Source organism: Nelumbo lutea, chromosome 2 (genome assembly GCF_056320005.1).
Source record: "Nelumbo lutea isolate HS-2025 chromosome 2, American lotus-T2T, whole genome shotgun sequence".
NCBI lineage: Eukaryota > Viridiplantae > Streptophyta > Magnoliopsida > Proteales > Nelumbonaceae > Nelumbo > Nelumbo lutea.
The window spans coordinates 52,341,550-52,361,219 of record NC_142685.1 but is presented as its reverse complement, the minus strand read 5'-3'; the positions used below and the strand labels follow the sequence as shown (position 1 = coordinate 52,361,219).

Here is a 19,670-nt window from a genome sequence, read left to right as displayed (position 1 = left end):
CATCGGTTGAATTTGCTCTATCGAACTGGTCTAGTCGAACAAGATCTTGGTTCATCATTTTGATCAAAATCATGCTTGCTTCCGCCTCCATTGCACAATAACGTTCTAAAATTGTTGGGGAAGATGGGGTCACTGTAACTTAGGAGGAGAAGCTCTAAAGCGCGTCTGAAGACACTGTCTTTAGAACGTTATTTTCCCCCACTCAGTTTTACTGAGTTTGCTGTTGGGTTACAGGCAAATTCGTTCCCATGATACAACTGAGCCTTGGGCGAGAATCTACAACCAGCAAAGTTGAAGAGTCTCCAAAGAAACCTTTTGTGAGATTGTAGTAGATCGGACTGAGAGAGAGAGATAGTGAATTTCGAAATTGTGTGTTTTGGAGTCTGATTCATGCTCCTTAAATAATTTGTGAAGAGGTATAAGGAAAAGGTAGGTGCTGGTTTAGAGAATGCACCTTGAACAATCACAATTTCAACCGTTGTGACTGTTTAAAAAGTTGTTAACAATTGGTGACTATTAACTTTGAATTGTGCCTCTTGATCACACCCGATCGAATCGTGACCGTTGATCTCATCAATGGTGATCAACGGTCATCAACATACCAAAACCAGAGCCGTCCATCGCAAGCCATGCGGCGCGCGAAGTGCGAGCAAAGTGCGCCACACACGCGCGTTGCATGGTATCGAATCCCCATACTCTCCTCTACTAATTCTAAGGAGTGTAAATCAGCTCCTATTGAAATATTGAAAACAAAACTTATAATTTTCCAATGTGGGACAAGTTCAAAACTGGGTTTTGTAAGAGAAAAACTGATTTTTTCAAACAAATGTACATGTGCAATTTCTCATGTAATTGACCAATCAAACCCATTGGATTTAATCTCTTATGAGATTAAAATCCAACAATGTCTACCAATGAGGGCGGAGATGTGAACTCGTTTCACAAGACTTATCTATTTCAAGGTGGGATTGTATCACTTAATTTTGTTGTTTCAGCGTATCAATATGACCATGGCTTTGTACAAAGTTTCTCCTCTTCCAAAATGATCCAAAAAAACAAAAAGGGTTTTCTAAATAGCATAGGGGATGTTTGGTTCCATTTACGTTTATCAGATAAACATTGCCACCTCAGTGCCAGTTTAGTTTTTGGCACAATAAACGTTTATTGGGGCCAAAACCACTGTTTGGTGGCAGTGTTTAATCAAAAAACGGCAATAAACGTTTTCTCATTCCTTACTTCCCCCAACGGCTTTGTGTTTCATGAAACGCATAGCTGACATGGAGCTTACATGTTGTATGATGTGGCACCCGCAAGTTTTGATCCGATGCAACCCAATCTACCATCCCATGATTTTCTTCTTTTTGTTTCTCTATTCGTTGAAACCCTGACCATGAGCAAGCTTGACGCCGCCCGTAGATAGATGATCGGAGGAGAAACACCGGAGCCCGGAGGAGCAGTGGATGTCGTTCTTCATCGGCAAGGTAATAGATCTATCATTTTCTATTCTTTCGATTTTCCCTCTGTTTTTTCCTAAGTTCTCTGTCTATCGTTTTCTTCTTTAAGCCTGTGTTCTTTTTGCCCGTAGACAGATCTATCCTTTTATATCGTTTTCACCCTTTACTTTTCACCATATATTTTTTTCTTTGATTTTGAGCTTGAAAAGATACTCATTGATTGCACTATCATCTTGATTTCCTGATCCTTGTTAGAGATAGACTGAGAAGCATATCCGTTTTGGCTATAGTTGATTTTACTTGTTATACTACAGATTATTCAGCTGATTTCGGTTACTGTTGAAAGCAATTCGTCTAATTTGAGTGTTTACTTTAGCCATATACGATAGAATTTCAAAGACAAATTCTTCAAATTTTTATGATGTCAGTTAGGTTGGTCTTTCAAAGCATAAAAGGGTAAAATGACGGATGCCCATGCGTGTGAATAACTGTTGAAACTTGAAACACTTAAAAATTCTCTATACTATGAATAGATTAAGAAAATGAAGTTGGAAAACAGAAATATTCTAACATTCAATATAGAGGTGATATTGAATGGTCAACTCATCAAAATTTAATAGAAATATTCTAGCATTCAATAGAAATCTATACTATGAATAGATTAAAATAAAATGGTAGCATGGGTGATGGGTTGAATGGTCAAGTCACTGAAATCAAAACTCCAATATAGAGGTGATATCCTGATCTGATTTACTACAACCTTTAGATTGTGTTTGTTTTGACAGAAAATAAAAGGAAAACAAAAAGTTGAAGGAAAGTTTGTAAGTAATTTCAAATATTTTCATATCCTTAAATAAAAGTTGATCGGATTCAAATGCATGAGAGAATTTTTGTTAACCCATATTAAAGGTGAAAATAAGAAGATGTCTTTTTTATCGGGAAATAACACAAGTAAAATAGAAAATCATGGTCAGAAACTCAGAAAGGCAATAGATTCTCATAAGAAAACAAGTAGAAGCAAGGCTGCCTCTGTCAAACCAGTCTCTCGGACAATAGGCTTCAGGGCAGATGTGTAATGGACACCCTGCCTCTGTCTCTGTCATCTCAGAGAGCAATCTATTGATGAAACAGCCTGTCCATGTACTGCAAACCCCACATCACTGCAGTGTAACAGAATGCATTCGAGTTAATGTGACTTCATCTGTTTCTGCACCTACATCCTGCATTTCTTTGAAAAATCTTAGTGCTTCCTTTTGGCCTTCAATTTTGGGCATAACCTGTGACAGTTGCCGCCCATGCCACCATGTCTTTCTCAGGCAAATCATCAAACAACTCTGCAACTTGTAGATATATACATTTTGTTGCATCAAATATTTAGCAGCCACATTCTAGATATATACATTTTGTTACATCAATAAAGTTCTGACTCAAACCTACCAACCAAAATAGTTTGGCAATGTATTTGCCACCTAGGATTGACATTGAGGGCTTCAGCACAAGCCTTAAAGAGGGCTGAAAAGGTGAAAAATACAGGGCCTGTACCTCCCCTTCTCATGCACTTGTAGAGCAAATATTGACTCAGTGAAGGGACTGTAGAGCAAAATCATCTAAAGAAATGGATTCAGGTGCTGGACCTGATCAAAAAGGATATGGGGGGTAAAGGTCCATGGATAAATAAAATTTAGTAAAACATCCAGATGAGCTTGGCCAAGTGAGAATTGAGTATTCATATGGAATAGTTTTTTATAAAACTTTGTTAATTTATAATACATTTCCTTATTTTCCTTTAGCAAGAAAAAGGAATACCTCCTAACCCAATTAACAAAATATTAATGAAATAACAAAATAAAAGAGAGAGAGAAAGAGAGAGTCATATATCCACCGTTGAATGTGGATTATATCATATTTTTACCATTGAATTTAAAAATCGGTCTTTAAATACAAGTACATGTAATTTGGACCATTGGATTGACTGATGAATTCTATACACCGAAGTGAAAGTCTCACACTGAAACATTCATATGGCTGTTTCTTGAAACACCCCACCAAACAATATGAAATGAAAAAAGGTTTATTATATTAAATTGTAAAGGGATATTTTTTAAAACGCCTTAACCAAATAACAAAATAAAAAATGTTTAAAATGGGTATTTATGAAATAAATTTTTTTCATAAATGCCCATCCAATAAACATAAATATAACCAAACACATATATAGTCAGAACATCGTGACATTTTTTGTCTGAAATTCAATGAATCGAGTCAACAAAATCCGTCCACCAAAACATAAAAAAGCAATATGATCGGCAGGATAAGCACTGCCTTGATGGCATCAAATAAATTATTTGTGCATAGTATCGTGATTGGCACAGTACCAAGCATGGAACCGTAAACGATTTGAATTCCATCTGACTCACAGTAGTACTGATTACTGAATCGGAGAGGAAATTACATAATGAGTTCCCCATTCGCTGAAAATTGAACAACTCAACTTTGACGAATTTAATTGCAGCTGATGCAGATCTTGGATGGTCGCTTGCAAGTTTATTAGAGTCAGAATCCCTGGTCCATGAGACAACCACGTGCATTACGCTATTCAAATCTCAAGATACGTATAGAATTGCCAAATCTAAAGATGCGATCGGTCCAAATTCTGACCAAAATCTGTCTCTCTGACGTGGTAGCCTGCATTATTCTGACCAAAATCTGTCTCTCAAGATACGTACAGCGGTAGCCTGCATTATTCTCTCACGTGGGCACACCATGTGTGATGTGTCTAATTTAAACTACTTTTTAAGTAGAAATTATTTGGATTTCGGTCCTTCCAGTTCCAGATTTACGTCTGTTTGGGTCAGATAAGGCATGAACCAATTGGGCCGAAGTCTTTCTATCATATTTTATCTTTCCTTTTTTTTTTTTTCAGCAAAGTTGGGCTGGGAATTTAGGAGGGGAGAGTGGTAAAAGTGGGACTTGTTTAAAATAGAAAAAAAAGTGGGATTTGATATAATTCAAGTAGGTTGAACTCCAGTCATTTACCAACTCAGCCAGTTGCCCCCTTCGAATTGGACTAGAAAACCAACACACACTGGAAAAGAAAATGATATATTATATAAGACTTATCATGACATTTCTCTTAAGCCCACCATGACCTTCAAAACCTCCACATAACCCCCTACAACCACTGATCCACAATTAAAACCTAAACAGTTTTATTTAACTTTCCATATTACCCCTCGAAACATTATTTCCACTCAACCACCATGAGTTGAAGAAACACTCATGTCTTCTTCCTCACAGAACCAAACCAAAGGCGCCCCTCCTCCACCTTTTTCTTTTTTTTTTCCTCTCTCTCTCCTTTTACCCATATGGAGCCTTATCATTGCCAGATCAAACCACCATGTGGAAGTTGACGTGGCAGAGTGAACCCTCGTTGCATAACAAAGACAACGACCACGAAATGCATTGAAAACTTTAACTGTTGGGGGCCAACAGTCTATGTTGTTGAGAGAATTGTTAGAAATGCCACGTAAGCATGAGAATGGGTAAATTAATAATCACATCTTAATTTATTTAGACTAAAAACCAAAGCATGGGTGTGAATTGGTGAACTGCCAGAACGTGCCCAACCTAGAAATTGTCTCAACAGCCTATGCTGTTGGGCCCCAACAGCCAAAGTTAACCCCAGATGGAATGGGGCACGTTGTGAATGACTAACCTTCCACAGCCTCCAAGGATGAGGAGCACAAAACCACCCTAAGACCTCAAGCGAAGGATGCCCCAACACACACCACATGTCAGGTAAAAGCAATGTTTTCGAAACGTTGTTGACTCGGACAGTCGGTCCATTTGGATTAGAAACCGTTTAGGCGATCGGTTCCATTTTACCCCAAACTCGATCTTTGGTCAAAAACCGTTGACCCAGATAGTTTGGCCATTAAACCGTTCGACTCGGAGAACGGTTTGTAGCAAAGTTTTAAAATCTGAGGAATCTCATATCTGTGCAGATCTATCTCTCTCGCACGAGATGGTGAGAGAGATCTGAGATGTGTGAGACAGATCTATGCGAAATGGTAAAAAAAATCTGAGATAGTGAGAGAGAATGAGATCTAAGACTGAGAAATCTCAAATCTACTTTCATCGACACTTTGCCACCATCGCCATTATTTCCGCAGTAGTTCACCATCACCATCGCGACCATTTTTGTTCTTTGACTCATTCCGCATTCTAACTCTGTACATCTCTAACTCTCTCGCCTTCTCTTGCTTTTCAGCTCCGCAAGTATGATCAGTTCGTGGAATAAAGAAGGTATATACGAAGGAAAGGAAGAAGGAAGATGGAGGAGAGCCATTAGAATTTACGAATCACGTGCGGCAAAATCAAATTTTGCCACGTAAATTGATAGTGCTTTTCTGGTTTCTGGATTATTTGAAACACTCGTGCTTCAGATTTCGCTAAATGTGAAGATTCTGGTTCCTCCCATTTGCTTTTGATCTATTAAACTTTGGATTTGCAATAAGTCATAGTGAGATTTAGGTTCCTTTTATTCACTCATCATTCATGGTAGTTTGGTTATATAAATTATTTAAATGCTTATGTGGACAATTTTTTTCAATGATATGATGAAAGATGAAGTTTAGACAATAAAAACTCACTAAGAGGGGGTTCTCCTCAGGGTTTGAAAAGTCATAGTGACTTAGAGAAATACAAAAATAGTCTATGAGTTTTAGATAATATCCCTATATAAAGAGTAAATTTCAGCCAACCCTACTGTATTTTACTTTATTTTTTAAAATTGTTTTGACCTACATTTATAATCATGTTTTTTGATGTTCAATGGTTCAGCAATTTCAGATAGTTAGGTGTAAAACTCCAATATCGATGAGGTTTTACATCGCAAACAAACACAGCCTAAACTTATTGCAACTCAATTACAATGGGTGCAACTTGAGCCGGTTAGATTCATTGGATAGGGGCGAAGCCGTGAAAGTTATGTTAGTATTGTTGTTTGAAATTAATAAAAATAGCAGCAGAAATAAAAAGGACATTACCCATTGTTAGTCCTAGCTAGGGGTGCAATTCAGGTTGGCGGGAGTTAGCATTTTACACTGCTTTGGGTTGGGCCAGGCCGATTCAAATTTTGACAAAAGTAATCAAATTCGCACATGTTCTACCCTCTAGTCCTACATATACCGTTCTTGGGAGGGATAAAATGGTGGCTGCTCTCAAACTCAAATCCGGGTTCCCACAGTTGTCAACATGAGTTTTACCAATACACCTACGGGTGCAAGCTTTTTTATTTTTTTTATTTTTTTTATTTTTTTATGATTATACAATGAGAGATAGCCCATCCCCAAACCCATAACCCCTCCAACCCAAGTGCAAACGGAATTCAATCCGAAGTCACCATTACGACAAACAGGAGGCCAACCACCTGTTTGGCACCTTGTGTGCAAGTTGAGTAACCGGTTTGATGAATTTGCATTGTACGAACAATCATTTAGGCTGTGTTTGATTTGAAAGAAAAGATAGGAAAGGGAAGGAAAAAGATAAGAAAACCTATACAAAAATGTCTCCCACTGTGACAACAAAACTTTATGATATTGAAGAAGAATTACATAACACTATAGTTAATTTGAGCACATTGTGACAATTACCAAAACATGGTCAGAGACAGCTCTGCCAAATCGAAAAACAAAAAGAAAAAAAAAATAATACTAAAATAAAAGATAGCCCAAGAATCTACGCCTGTAACACAAGTAGGTGGCAAGCACATGTAGTGATCATAGGGAAATCTCTCCATAAATAAAAAATATAACACAAGAACACAATGCGACCTCTTTTGTCTCCTTTGATTCAATAATGCATAAATAAAAGAGGAATTTTGAGGATGTTAGTCATGCAATTTGAGAAGAATGAGCAAAAAAGAGATATGCATCCGGAGTCTTTTGCGATAGGTAAAAAAAACTTTTAACTTAGAGTGCAAATGGATCGGATCATGTTGGATTCGGATCACTTCTATTCAATCCAATGTGTTATATATTTATAAATATAAATAATATATATATATATATATATATATATATATATATATATATATATATTTGTTATTTATTTATTTATAAAAATATTATTTATATTGTATTTTTATAAATTTGTTATATTATTTATTTTTTTTATAAAAAACATGTATATATGATGAAAATAATTAAATTTTATTTATAATTTTTTGTTTTTTCTTAATTTAAATTGATATATTTTATTTTTTCTTTTAATATTTTTTTTATTTTTAAATAAAATAAGTCAGATCAAATCGAGTCCTATCAGATCCGATTGGATCGGATCCATCATGAATAGTGTCAGATCGGATTCAAGTATTCTGATACGAATCCAATCCGATCCGTTTGCATCCCTACTTTAACTAAAAGAAAATTTATATAAAATAATTATACAACCAACTATGCTTTATGGAATAGAGTATTTGGTGGTTAAGAAACAAGAAATCTGAAAATTGAGTGTGGTAGAAATGTAAATGTTAGATGGAAGAGTGGCAAAACTAATAGAGATAGGATCAGAAATAAATTCATGCGAAAGAACCTAGGAATAGTTCCAATAGGTGATAAAATGGGAAAAAGTAAATTGAGATGATTTGATCACATAAACAAGAGACCATTTGCAACACTTATTAGAAAAAGTGATTTCTTACAAATTGAAGGAGTTAAAAATGACAGGGGAAAAATAGCATCTGGCCCTTGAAAAAAAGAACAAGATCAGGTCTTTACATTATTACATATAATTACCTAAGTTAGACAAAATAGCAAATATTAATTTATTTATTTGTGTTTAGTAAGTTGGACTAAGTTAGGTTAGGTTGGAAAATACTTGGCTCCTACCATGTTGGAGGACATGAATCCTATTAAAGGCATTTTATACAATAAATTTAAGCTTTAAGGTTAGGATTTAGAGATTTAAACTTTAGGGTTTAAAGAGTTTAGAATTTATATTTTAGACTTTAAGGGTTTAGACTTTATATTATGAGATTTAGGGTTTATGGTTAGGGTTTTTAAGATTAAAGGGCTTATGGCTTAAATTTTAGAGTTTACGTTTTAGATTTTAGGGTTTAAATCTATAAATGAAAAGGCGGTGGGATGCATGTCCTCCAGGCTCCAATGGGATAGGAGCCAAGTATTGCCCAGTTAGATTGGGTTCCACCTTAATTCTAACCCAATCAAATAACATTGGGTTGGATTAAATCAAGTTGGCCCAATTTCTTCGCTTCTTTATGTTTTAAAAAAAGTTCCCATTTTTTAACTTAGGATCGGTCAATTAAGGTTAACTAGTTTTGGGATTTAGTGTATTTATGACAAAATTATTGTATTTTAAGAGCAAAATAGTTATGTTACACTAAAAAAACTTTGGCCTTTAAAAATGTGTCTTGGGGTATACCGTATACATACATGATGCGGTGCATACATAAATTAATATATACACAACCCAACTTTTCTGATTCAATTTTGGACTAACCCAAACCTAGTTGCACACTTGCATCCATATGATGTTACCTCCAAAGGACCATAACTTTGCCCTTGTTTATATTCTAATTTAAATAATGTAAAGGCTAGTCAACCATAATCTATTAATCTTAATTAAGTCTCTTAAGCGAAAAAAAAAGAAGTGTCAATCCAAAAACAACTCTATCCCAACCTCATGTCATTACCTTGGAGTTTGGGTTAGGTTAAGATTAATAACAGGGATTCAATAACTCAAGTTGGGCTAGTCAACCATAATCAATTAATCCTAATTAAATCTATTAAGCAAAGAAATTGAACCAGCCCAAGAACAACTCTGTCCCAACCTCATGTCATTACCTTGAAGTTTGGGTTAAGATTAAAATTAATAATAGGGATTCAACAACTCAAGTTGGGCTAATCAACTATAGTCAATTAATCCTAATTAATTCTATTAAGAAAAGAAATTGAGCCAACCCAAAAACAACTGTCCCAACATTATGCCATTAACTTGAAGTTTAGGTTAGGGTTAGGATTAGTAATAGGGATTCAATAACTCAAGTTCGGCTAATCAACCATAGTCAACTAATCCTAATCAAGTCTATTAAGCAAGAAAGTTGAGCCAATCCAAAAACAACTTTGTCCCAACCTCATGTCATTACCTTGAAGTTGGGGTAACGATTAAGATTAATAATAGGGATTAACAACTCAAGTTGGGCTAGTCAACCCTAGTCGATTCATCCTAATTAACTCTATTAAGCAATGAAATTGGGACAACCGAAAAACAACTCTGTCCCAATAACCTGATGTCATTACCTTGACGTTTGGATTAGTATTAGGATTAATGGCAATATTTTCAAAGTTAGACCGGACTAGAAAAACCAGAAACTGGTCACCTGAGCAGTTTCATTTAACCCAAAAATCGCTTTTTGGCCTAAAACCATTGATTTGGTCAGTGAACTGCTGACCCAGGTAGTTGAACCATTACACCATTCGACCCGAAAATGGTTTTGGCTGTTTCTTATGTTTTTAAATTTTTTTGTCTGAACAGGCCGTCCATTCAGATCGGGCGGTCAGACTGTTCGACCTAAGAACCAGACCCAGAACAATTTCCTGTCCAGTCCGATTTTAAGAACCTTGATTAATGTCGAGGATTTATCATTCATGAACTCAATTTAGTCTATGGTTGACCTCAATCCGACCTAACTTAGCCCCACTTGCACCATGTCTAAGTATAGAATTCTGAACAAAGATTGTTAAATAAAACGAAAACGTCTGTTTGAACAATTAGAATCAGAAAGTGCGCACACATCATAAGAGCTGCAAAGCGGGTTGAGTTGTTGCAGTCCAAATTTGTCTGATTTAAATTTAGATGCCATGCGAAGATTTATACTCACTTCTTTTATTGAGGGCCTACAGTTTATATAACAATGAAGATGGTGGCGATATAGTCAACCATCCACATAAAATTAGCTATTGTGGTGACTTTTTTAAAGCAGCACCCACTAACCACCATGACCATTGCTACAAGTAAATTCTGAAATGCTGCATCGACAACATGTCATTCTTGAAACGATGCTGCCACAGATTGGGTGTTTACTTCATTCCTAGCAACCATGGTTCTAATACAATATGAGTAAAGGTGATCATTCCAGCCCAGCCTGTAAATTTCTGGGCCCAGCCCGAAAACAGTTCAAATATGTGCTGTGTTTTTGAAAGATCACATTAGCACCCCACATGCATATCTCAACGTGCATTGGGAATATCTTTATTGGAAAATGCTCCCAATATATGGTTGGCAACAGTAAGCTTCTTATATTTATTTGCGTGCAATCACCAAGCCAACCATCCATCCTACAGTTTCAAAGACTCAGTCCTGTGGTCAAAAGGTCTCCCATACTTCTCATATTAAGAAGTTGGCACATTGTGGTTATCTAGAATTCATATCAGAGGTGCGGATTGATAGGAAGCCCATTATGAGTGCTTTGAGTCTGTGACTCAAGTGTTTAGATTGTTCCTGAGACAATAAAAATTTAGATTTAACTCAATAAGGCTCACCAATTAGTTTAATTTGGCAACTTCTTAATTCTTACTATCAATCAATGGATTTCTGCTTTTGTTGCTGCCAATATAAGAAATTATGCTGGGTTTGGGCGTTTATATGTGTGTATGCATGCATACCGGGTTTGAATTGGACTATAGTTGGGCTGGGTTTAAGCCAGGCTTCGACTACTTAGGGCTAGGCCTAAGTCCAGCCGGAAAAATAGAAAAACCCACGGTTTTGGGCCAGGCCCATCTTAAGTACCAAAAATCCAAGCCCAGAATACAAAAGAAATATAGGTTGGATCAGTCTAAGCTCAGGTTGGGCCGTCTAAGTTGTGCCCCAAACAACGTCGTATAGTATATGGAGTTAGCTGTAGGCTGGTTTTTGTTTGATTCGAATCCAATGTATACAATAGTGTCCACATTCTAGGAGCAGCTGAGTTAGTTCTGAGAGTGGTCAAGTGCCATGCTGCTCGTTAGATGGTCCCAACTCCACAGCCTATCAACTGATCATATGTTATTTATTTATTTATAAATATGTTTAAATTGTATTTTATATTTTTTTATAAAAATGCATGTATATATGATGAAAATAATTAAATAAATTATTTGTATTTTTTATTTTTTATATAAATGATTATATTTTTCATTTTAATAATTTTTTTAAATTAAATCATATCAGATCAAATTCAGATATCCAACATCTTTAATGGATTCAAATTTAAATCAACATTTATAAAATTCAATCAAATCTTTGATTCAAAACATATCTAAGATTTGAATTTATTGAATTGAATTCAAATATATCATATTTCAAATCCTGATCGTTTATATCTCTAAACATAATTTGTAGCTATATTGCCCAATATAGGACCAATAATAATGTGGCTAGGGGGTGCAAAGTTGTTGAACCGCAAACGTAAAGGCTAATAAAACTTCGGGTGCAGTTGAGATTAGTCTCGAATTGAATTCGGGTTAGTCTCTCGTTGGGCCTCTTGTTCTTGTTGTCCGGCTGGTTTAATGGCTCAACAGCCTCCGAGATTGTACGGAATCTATAAAATTTTAAGAATCTCAGACTTATAAAAGGCCCACTGGTTGAGTAGGAGAATTGGGAACCGATTTTTGACTTGGGTTGAATGGTCTGTGGGTATGAGGATGGGCAAGCATAGACATTGTACGAAATCTATAAAATTTTAAAAACAATTAATCCACTACTAATCGGGTCTAAAATTGGTACACATTAAAAAAAAAAAAAAGCCCATATGTGATAGAAAATTCAACAAGCAACAGAGAAAAGGTTCTCTTCGATTATTTTATCAGGTCAATGACTGGAAATACTGGTCACACGAATCCTGGCCTGACCGATGCAATTCAGATCTTTACCTATAATAATTTTATCCACACCAACCCATATGACATTACAGCTAATAAAAGAATCTCATCCATGATTCGTGAGGAATGGGCTTCAGTCAGGGCAAAGCCCATTTGAACAGTTTTTACTGCCTTGTATTAAGAATATCTCCGTATTCATATACTTTATTTCATGGGGAGATATTTCCAATGCAAGGTATGGAAAGACTGTTAGAGCCGTGTGGGCACCCATTTGCCCCAATGGAAGCAGATCTGGATTCGTGATGGCATAGATTTCCAATAAGAAAAAAAATTCATTAATCCAAGTTGGTTTAATAATTGACTAACATTTATTTCAGTTGAAAAAAATATATAAATCTATTTAAAAATATATATACAAAACCATCTTAACATATTTAATATATGTATATAAATTTTCAAAATTCAAAATATAAATAATATTTTAAAAATATTTAATATATTACAGTCGCAGACAAGTAGGGCAGGAACTTCACTCCCCTGTTTTGGTGCCCTAAAGAAATCTCCATCTCCGATTTGATCAGAGGTGGGGTACCTAGAAAAGACAAGGAAATTGCCATCCCTTGATCCCTGAAGGTCTCCAAACCTTTTTTGGGAGTCTGAACTTGTCTACACACTCGAAAGCGAGTAGAAGGTGATGCTCCAAGTTGCCATGAAGCACTCTGCGCTATTTAACTATGTGTAGATTTTTGGCATATAACCAATAATTAAGGTTGCCTTTGAATAAACTTCAAGATTTGTGAATGTCCAAATTTTAAGATTTGTATTTTGGAGTTAAGAAGTATTTTGGTTTTAGATTCAATTTTATTTATTTATATTTTTTGTTTCTTTGGGCTACACTACAAGAGTAGTTCATCCTTGAAACCCTGGTGTAGGCAGCATTTAATCCCAATTCTCTGCTACAACTAGCGGGAGGCGTTACCAACCAGTCAGCTGACAGCTTCCATTCCGGTTTTAGATTGTTATGATTTTAAAAGCAAATCTTATGAAATGCTTGAAACATTTTTTTTTTTAGTTTAATTTGTTTTTTACATCTCAAAACTCAAAAATTAAAAACTTAATCAAGCAGAGTCCAAATTGTGACTCGTTCAGTGGTAGGGCATCATATTCCTAGCCGTATTTGGTTACAATGCGAATTTATTTGCAATAATGCAAAATCATGGTAGTGCAAATGATATTGATGAAAATTATGATTTATTTTTAATTTCAAAACTTACCGTATTTTATTTGATTGCAGTACAAATGAAGTAAAATAAAACTTAAAGCAGAATAAAGTAAAACCCAAACCAAAATTAAACCAAAATTTGTGTTCTTTTTATTTGCACTCATGCATTTGTATTTGTGCAAATAAAATTACACTCCAACCAAACACAGCCTAAGGCTCAGTTTGGAAAGAGTATAAATACAAATATGTACACAGAATAATGCAAAATATAAGGTTTTGCTCTCTACATATATATTTGTATTTGTACTCTTTCCAGGTTTGAGAAAAGTACAAATATAAATGTATATTTGCACTCTACATATTTATATTTGCATTCCTATCAAACTGAACCTAAAGCATGGAACGAATGACAAAACTATAGCGTCCTTAAATCCTTACCTAAACTAAGTAACAAACATGAAACAAAATTATAAGTCATTTCAAATAAGAAAGAGAGAGCTGCTTCTACCTCTAGATTAGTTCAAATATATTTATAAATTATAAAAAATAAAAACCCATCAACTATTTGTGTATTGTTCATTATATATATTACTAATATTTGTCTTTTTTATTCTTATAGCATTTCTTAGCATTGCCCAACGATACATTTGTTTTGAAGTAAAGCCTCATTTTACCTTAATAAAAGCCTCACACAATAAATTTTGGTTAATAACATAATGCTTTAATTTTACTCACTTTTTATTTCACTTGAAAAATGAAATTAAAAGGTGAGCCAGTGAGTCCTATGGATAGACCCCAACTCATATGTAGACCCCACCTTAAGCTTCCACCCAAGGTTCAAAGTATTGACACGTATTGGCTTGTATCGACTATCATTCTAGGACCCCATCGATACGCCCCTATAGTGGGTGTATCGGGGGTCTGACCGGTTCAGGGGGTTGAGGAGCCCTAAACCGGCGTATCGGGCGTATCGATATTTTGAACCTTGGTTCCACCCAGGAAGTCCTACTATTCCATATATGGATCTTACATTTTGGTAATATCTGTCAATCATACCTATCTATATCTAAATATATAATAGAAAGAGGAAAGAAGGGAGGTGAGGAGTCCTCTCACCAAGAGCTCTCTCTCACCTTATTTGTCAATGTTTGTATAACATCTCCCCCCATTGATTGGTTGAGTTGGGTAAAAGGGCAAACTGATGTCAAAATGCAAATTTGTAATATCTGTCAGTCATACCTATTTATATTTAAATATATAATAGAAAGAGGAAAGAAGGGAGGTGAGGAGTCCTCTCACAAAGAGCACTCTCTCTCACCTTATTTGTCAATGTTTGTATAACATCTCCCCCCATTGATTGGTTGAGTTAGGTAAAAGGGCAAACTGATGTAAAAATGCAAATTTGTCCACCAGTACATGGTGTGAAGCAAATTTCTTCAAGTATAAAGAAATCATTGCTCTTTTCCATGGATTATCAGGTTTTTCTCTCTTTTTTAATGTAGATCTGTTCATGGATAGTTCTAGGTCAACAATAAAATGTAGTAAGAAAGCACTTAGGCTATGTTTGGTTTGAAAGAAAAGGTAGGGAAACCTATACAAGATTTGTAAAGGTTTCCCTATCTTTCCCTTCATTTCCCTACTTTTTTCTTCAAACCAAAAACAACCTTAATGTAAACCTTTGGTTATCATTGTCAATTCAATTTTGTAATTGCTTTATAGGATTACACAAGCAGCTGGGGGTAGCCTATCTTTCAAACCCTTAATCCCTCCACCTTAGTGGCAGTGGTATTTAATCCTAGGTCTCCACTACAACTAAACAGAGAGCCTCTTAAATAAGCTACCATCGGTTGGTTCACATGCATGTTAAGCCATTGATTTATGTATACATAATACATAAGCTATATAAAAAGGGATAAGTTTTGTTATCTTTGTCAGTTCAATTTTGTAAGAAAGCACTAAGGTTAATCATTGTTGCTTGAATTGAAGCTCGATTACTAAAAAGGAAAGAAAATTAAATTTTCTATTATGTTATATGGGAAAAACTATAAATATATACAAATTTTATGGCTTGTTTGGTTTGAAGGAAAAGGTGGGGAAACCTATACAAGGTTTGTAAAGGTTTCCCTACCTTTCCCTTCCTTTTCCTACTTTTTCCTACCTGGGTCACTGCTATGAAGTCTTTTTCTAAACTGAGTAAAATTCTGTACAAGAATTCCCGCCCAGAGTAGGAATGAAATTTTAAGAAATTGTTTGTTCAGATAGAGTTGCAGCTAGAGTTTTATCAAGCAAAGTATACAAGGCATACATGATAGATGCATACAGAATATTTCCATGCACAGAAAGATTTACAGAATGTTTAAAGCACTAGTTTAGGATCGTCTTCACAGTCTAATAGAGTTTGCACCACTGCATCCATGGTTGGCCTTCTGCTTCTATCCTCCTCCACGCAAGAGATTCCTATTTCAATCATTATTGCTGCTTGTTGCTGGTTGAACTGCCCTTTCAATGCCGGATCCACCATATCTTCAACCCATGAGTCATCTTTGCATTCAGCAATCTTCTTCCTCGCCACCCAAAGAAATCTTATGAGCTCAGCCTCCTCCTCTCCATCGACAACCACCCAGTCCGAAAGTCGACTGCCCTTTACAATTTCTAGAATTACAACTCCATAACTATAAACATCAACTTTTGCAGTGATGGGAAGGTTTAGAAACCATTCTGGAGCCATGTACCCCTTTGTTCCTCGGATTCTAGTGAACTGGCAACCAGATCCACCCCTTTTAGACAACTTTGCCAGTCCAAAGTCGGCTATTTTAGGTTCAAAATTGCCATCGAGGAGTATATTTTCAGGCTTCACATCACAGTGGATAACCCACTCCAGACACTCATGGTGTAGGTAAGCTAAACCCTTGGCAGTCCCTAAAGCAATTCTAAACCTCTCCCTCCAATTCAGTAAAATAGCTCCGTTGTTGCTATTATTGCTGGCATTAGAAAAGAGGTAGTTGTTCAGTGACCCATTCTCAATGTACTCATACACCAATAGCCTGTGGGTTCCTTCTGAACAGAACCCCCACATTTTCACTAGGTTCATGTGGTTGACTCTCCCAAATGTAATCACTTCAGCCCGTAACTCTTCTTCTCCTTGAAGCACGTCTCCTAGTTTCTTTACCGCCACCATTCTATCATCTTGCAAAACTCCCTTGTAAACAGCCCCGGAGCCACCTCTCCCCAACTCTTCCTTAAACATTCCGGTTGCCTTCTTCAGCTCAGCATAAGTAAACATCCTAAACTCACTGGATAATGTATGGTATCCGTTCGCCGTCGACTTTGACACCCCATCTCCTCTTCTATAAAGGCACCACCAACCCGATGCAAGGAATAGAATTTCAATGATACCAATTGCAAAAACAAACATGTAGAGATAAACCCATCTTGTCCTTCTTTTGTTTGCATTGTACGTCTGGGAGGAACCCACCTCAACTGGATCAACCTCTTCAGGTCTACAAGTATTAATCAGATGTTACGAGAGTAGTGAAAGCAGCTGTCTTTGCTGATGTTAGATTCAAACTTCTCGGCAGTTTCAAATATGCACTGCCTGGAAAATCTGAAGCACTACGCCCATTAAAAAGCGCAAATTTCATATAACAGTTTTGCGTTCCTTTCATTAACCTATAAACAAAAACCTCACAGGAGCAGTTCTCCAAGCAGAGCTTCATGCAGTGTTCTAGCGACGACGATGGTCTATAATCAAGATCATATCCCCAGAAGTCTGTATGTGGAACCTCCACGAATGTGTATTGCTGGGTTTGGTCGCATGTCCAGTTAAATTTGGGCCTGCAACCTTTGCTCCAATCAGACGGGTCAACTATCTCATAACCTGGTGGGCATGAACACTTTGGTTTTGGTGTGTAAGTACAAACACCGTTCCTACCACACAGCCCATGGATATCGCACGGTCGTGGCAGAGCTTCCCATGTAACCGTCCATGACTTGGTTGATTCATCCAAGCTATAGAGTCTAAGATTACCATCATAATCCAACGTTAATCGCCTTTTAATCCCAGAACCCAAATCAGAGGCAAAAAAGTTGGCTCTGTCGCTTGATAGAAAAGCACCCATGTCGTCAAGTAGCGCAATCCTGCTGCTGTTGTAATTTGTTCTGCCATTCTCAAATATGGTGAAATCAGGGTCAGGCCAATACAAGCTAGAAACCTCAGGCCCATCATACATTAACCTCAACACACTGTCGCTGTCGAAGTTGAAAGTGAAATAACCCGAAGCATGAGTTCCAATGGCCATTGCAGAGACCAGTTTGGTGTGTCGGGTGAGGGCTTGTGAAGGAAGAAGAGTATCAGTAGGAGAGTCAAAGCTTTGCCAAAGGATTTTACCAAATGGATCCTTCAAAACGAGGTTCCCCGTGTTCAAGAGTTCGGCTTTGTCCACACCGGTGCCGGTGGTGTTGGTGTTGATGAACCAGACAATTGAGCCATCGACGTCGGTAAGGACCATGGTGCCATCTCGTTGCAGCGAAACTCTGGAGCCTCGGCCGTTCACTGGATGCTGTCGGTTGGCCGTCCACACCACGGTCCCTTGACTACTCCCTTCTTCAGAGTTGGTGAACCAGATTGAGAAACTAAAACGGTTGTTTGTTCCAAATCTGTAAAATCCACAGGTAAAGGTTTCGTCGGGGGAGGTGAGTAGGTCCGAAAGGTAATCTTCAACTAACAGAGAAGATCCTTTGTACATGAAATGTTTCTTGGTCACCGAGGAGGCAAGAGAAGAGTAGGAGGAGATAACGAAGAAAAGAATTGCAAGGGAAAAGATGGCGGGAGAAGGAAATGGAAATCCCATAATGCGGACTGCGGAAAGAAGTTGCGAAGTTCTGGTTTAGGAGAAAAACTGGTGCAACCTTTCAACCGTAATGTAATGGACATCTTTAGGAAAAGAAACATGGTGATGGTGATGTCCCCTTTTTTTTGTACACAGACCATCACTTAAAAAGCAACTTTTGGCAATGGCCAGAATATTTATTATGTTCTCATGAAGGTGCTGTCGGACTTGGTCATCAGAAGACCATCCTCACTTTCTCACAGTCCCCTGCAGCCGTGACGGGAATATCTCCTCAACATAAAACAATGTTCACGGGTCGGGTTGGGTCGGTTTAATGTGGTTTTTCCAATCGACCCGATCTAGTCGGGTTACCTGACATAGAAATCAAAATCGATCCAGTGTTAAGCAAAATCGACCTGGTCGGTTTGAGTCGGGTCGGGTCGGTTTCGGTCGGTTTCGGTTCTAAGTTCATCCCTGTGATAAAATCTTGATAATTTTAAAAACAGTCATAAATTGAACATCATTTCAGCTATCTTCTATGATGAAATTTAAATGAAAAGTTAATCACAAAAGTTGTTCATTAATCACTATTCACTAATCCAAAGTTTCTTGCAACCATTCAAAAACTAGGTGGCCTAATGGACTTTGGAACTTCATGTTTGAACTAGAAATTAAGTCGGTTCGGTTCAGGTTGGTTTCTGTTTTCTTGTGTGAAAACCGAAACCGACCCGAATCATCGGTTTAGAAATTTGCACAACCCAAAACCGACCCGTATTGATAAAAACCCGGCCAACTCGGGTTGGGTCGGTCCGGGTTGGTCGGTTTGATCGGATTGGGCCTTCTTATGAACAACCCTACAAAATAACGAAATATTCCCAATGTACGACTATAATAGACTGTGAATTACATTTCGTTGAGATGAAATCCACCTTTTATAAATATTTTGACAGTTGTCAGAATATTTGCTAAGTGGACTCATCCTTTTAAATTTGAAAGTCACATTTTCACTCGAACTTTAACCCTCGTTTGTGCAACACTCAAAAGTGTTAAACAATTTGACAAGGAAACGGAAACAAAATTTGATTTGTCCTGAGTTGCGGGCGATGTTCCCCGCCGTGTATTGGGAACATTTCCCAATGATAATCTCAGAAATGATGATGTCATCATTAGGAGATGTTCTCAATACATGGCGAGAATGTACTGTGGAACGTTGTGAGGGGCAATCTTGTGGGGGGTTGATTTGAACTCGTTGCGGGCTGTGAAACTAATGATAAGGTTATATGCC

The 19,670-nt window shown here is 36.9% G+C and overlaps 1 protein-coding gene and 1 long non-coding RNA gene across 2 annotated transcripts; one reads left to right on the top strand and one right to left on the bottom strand.

The window, feature by feature from the left end:
• Positions 1-1,165: 1,165 nt before the first annotated feature.
• Positions 1,166-6,008, top strand: LOC148870675 (uncharacterized). The gene is made up of 2 exons (XR_016107928.1): positions 1,166-1,481; positions 5,725-6,008. It is a non-coding gene; the product is annotated as an uncharacterized LOC148870675 (long non-coding RNA).
• Positions 6,009-15,788: 9,780 nt separating this feature from the next.
• LOC148870674 (putative receptor protein kinase ZmPK1) lies at positions 15,789-18,432 on the bottom strand. The gene is made up of 2 exons (XM_088973715.1): positions 17,081-18,432; positions 15,789-17,046 (listed from the first exon to the last, which is right to left on the bottom strand). Exons 1-2 carry the CDS (start codon positions 18,404-18,406, stop codon positions 15,913-15,915), a joined length of 2,460 nt encoding a protein of 819 aa, XP_088829841.1. The 5' UTR covers positions 18,407-18,432; the 3' UTR covers positions 15,789-15,912.
• Between the last annotated feature and the right edge of the window lie 1,238 nt (positions 18,433-19,670).

What these genes read in the sequence shown, in the direction of transcription:
- LOC148870674 (XM_088973715.1), bottom strand. Translation starts at nt 18,406, where the DNA reads ATGGGATTTCCATTTCCTTCTCCCGCCATCTTTTCCCTTGCAATTCTT. An exon ending in CAGCTGCTTTCACTACTCTC is followed by an intron (nt 17,047 to 17,080) that starts GTAACATCTGAT and finishes AGACCTGAAGAG; the next exon opens with GTTGATCCAGTTGAGGTGGG.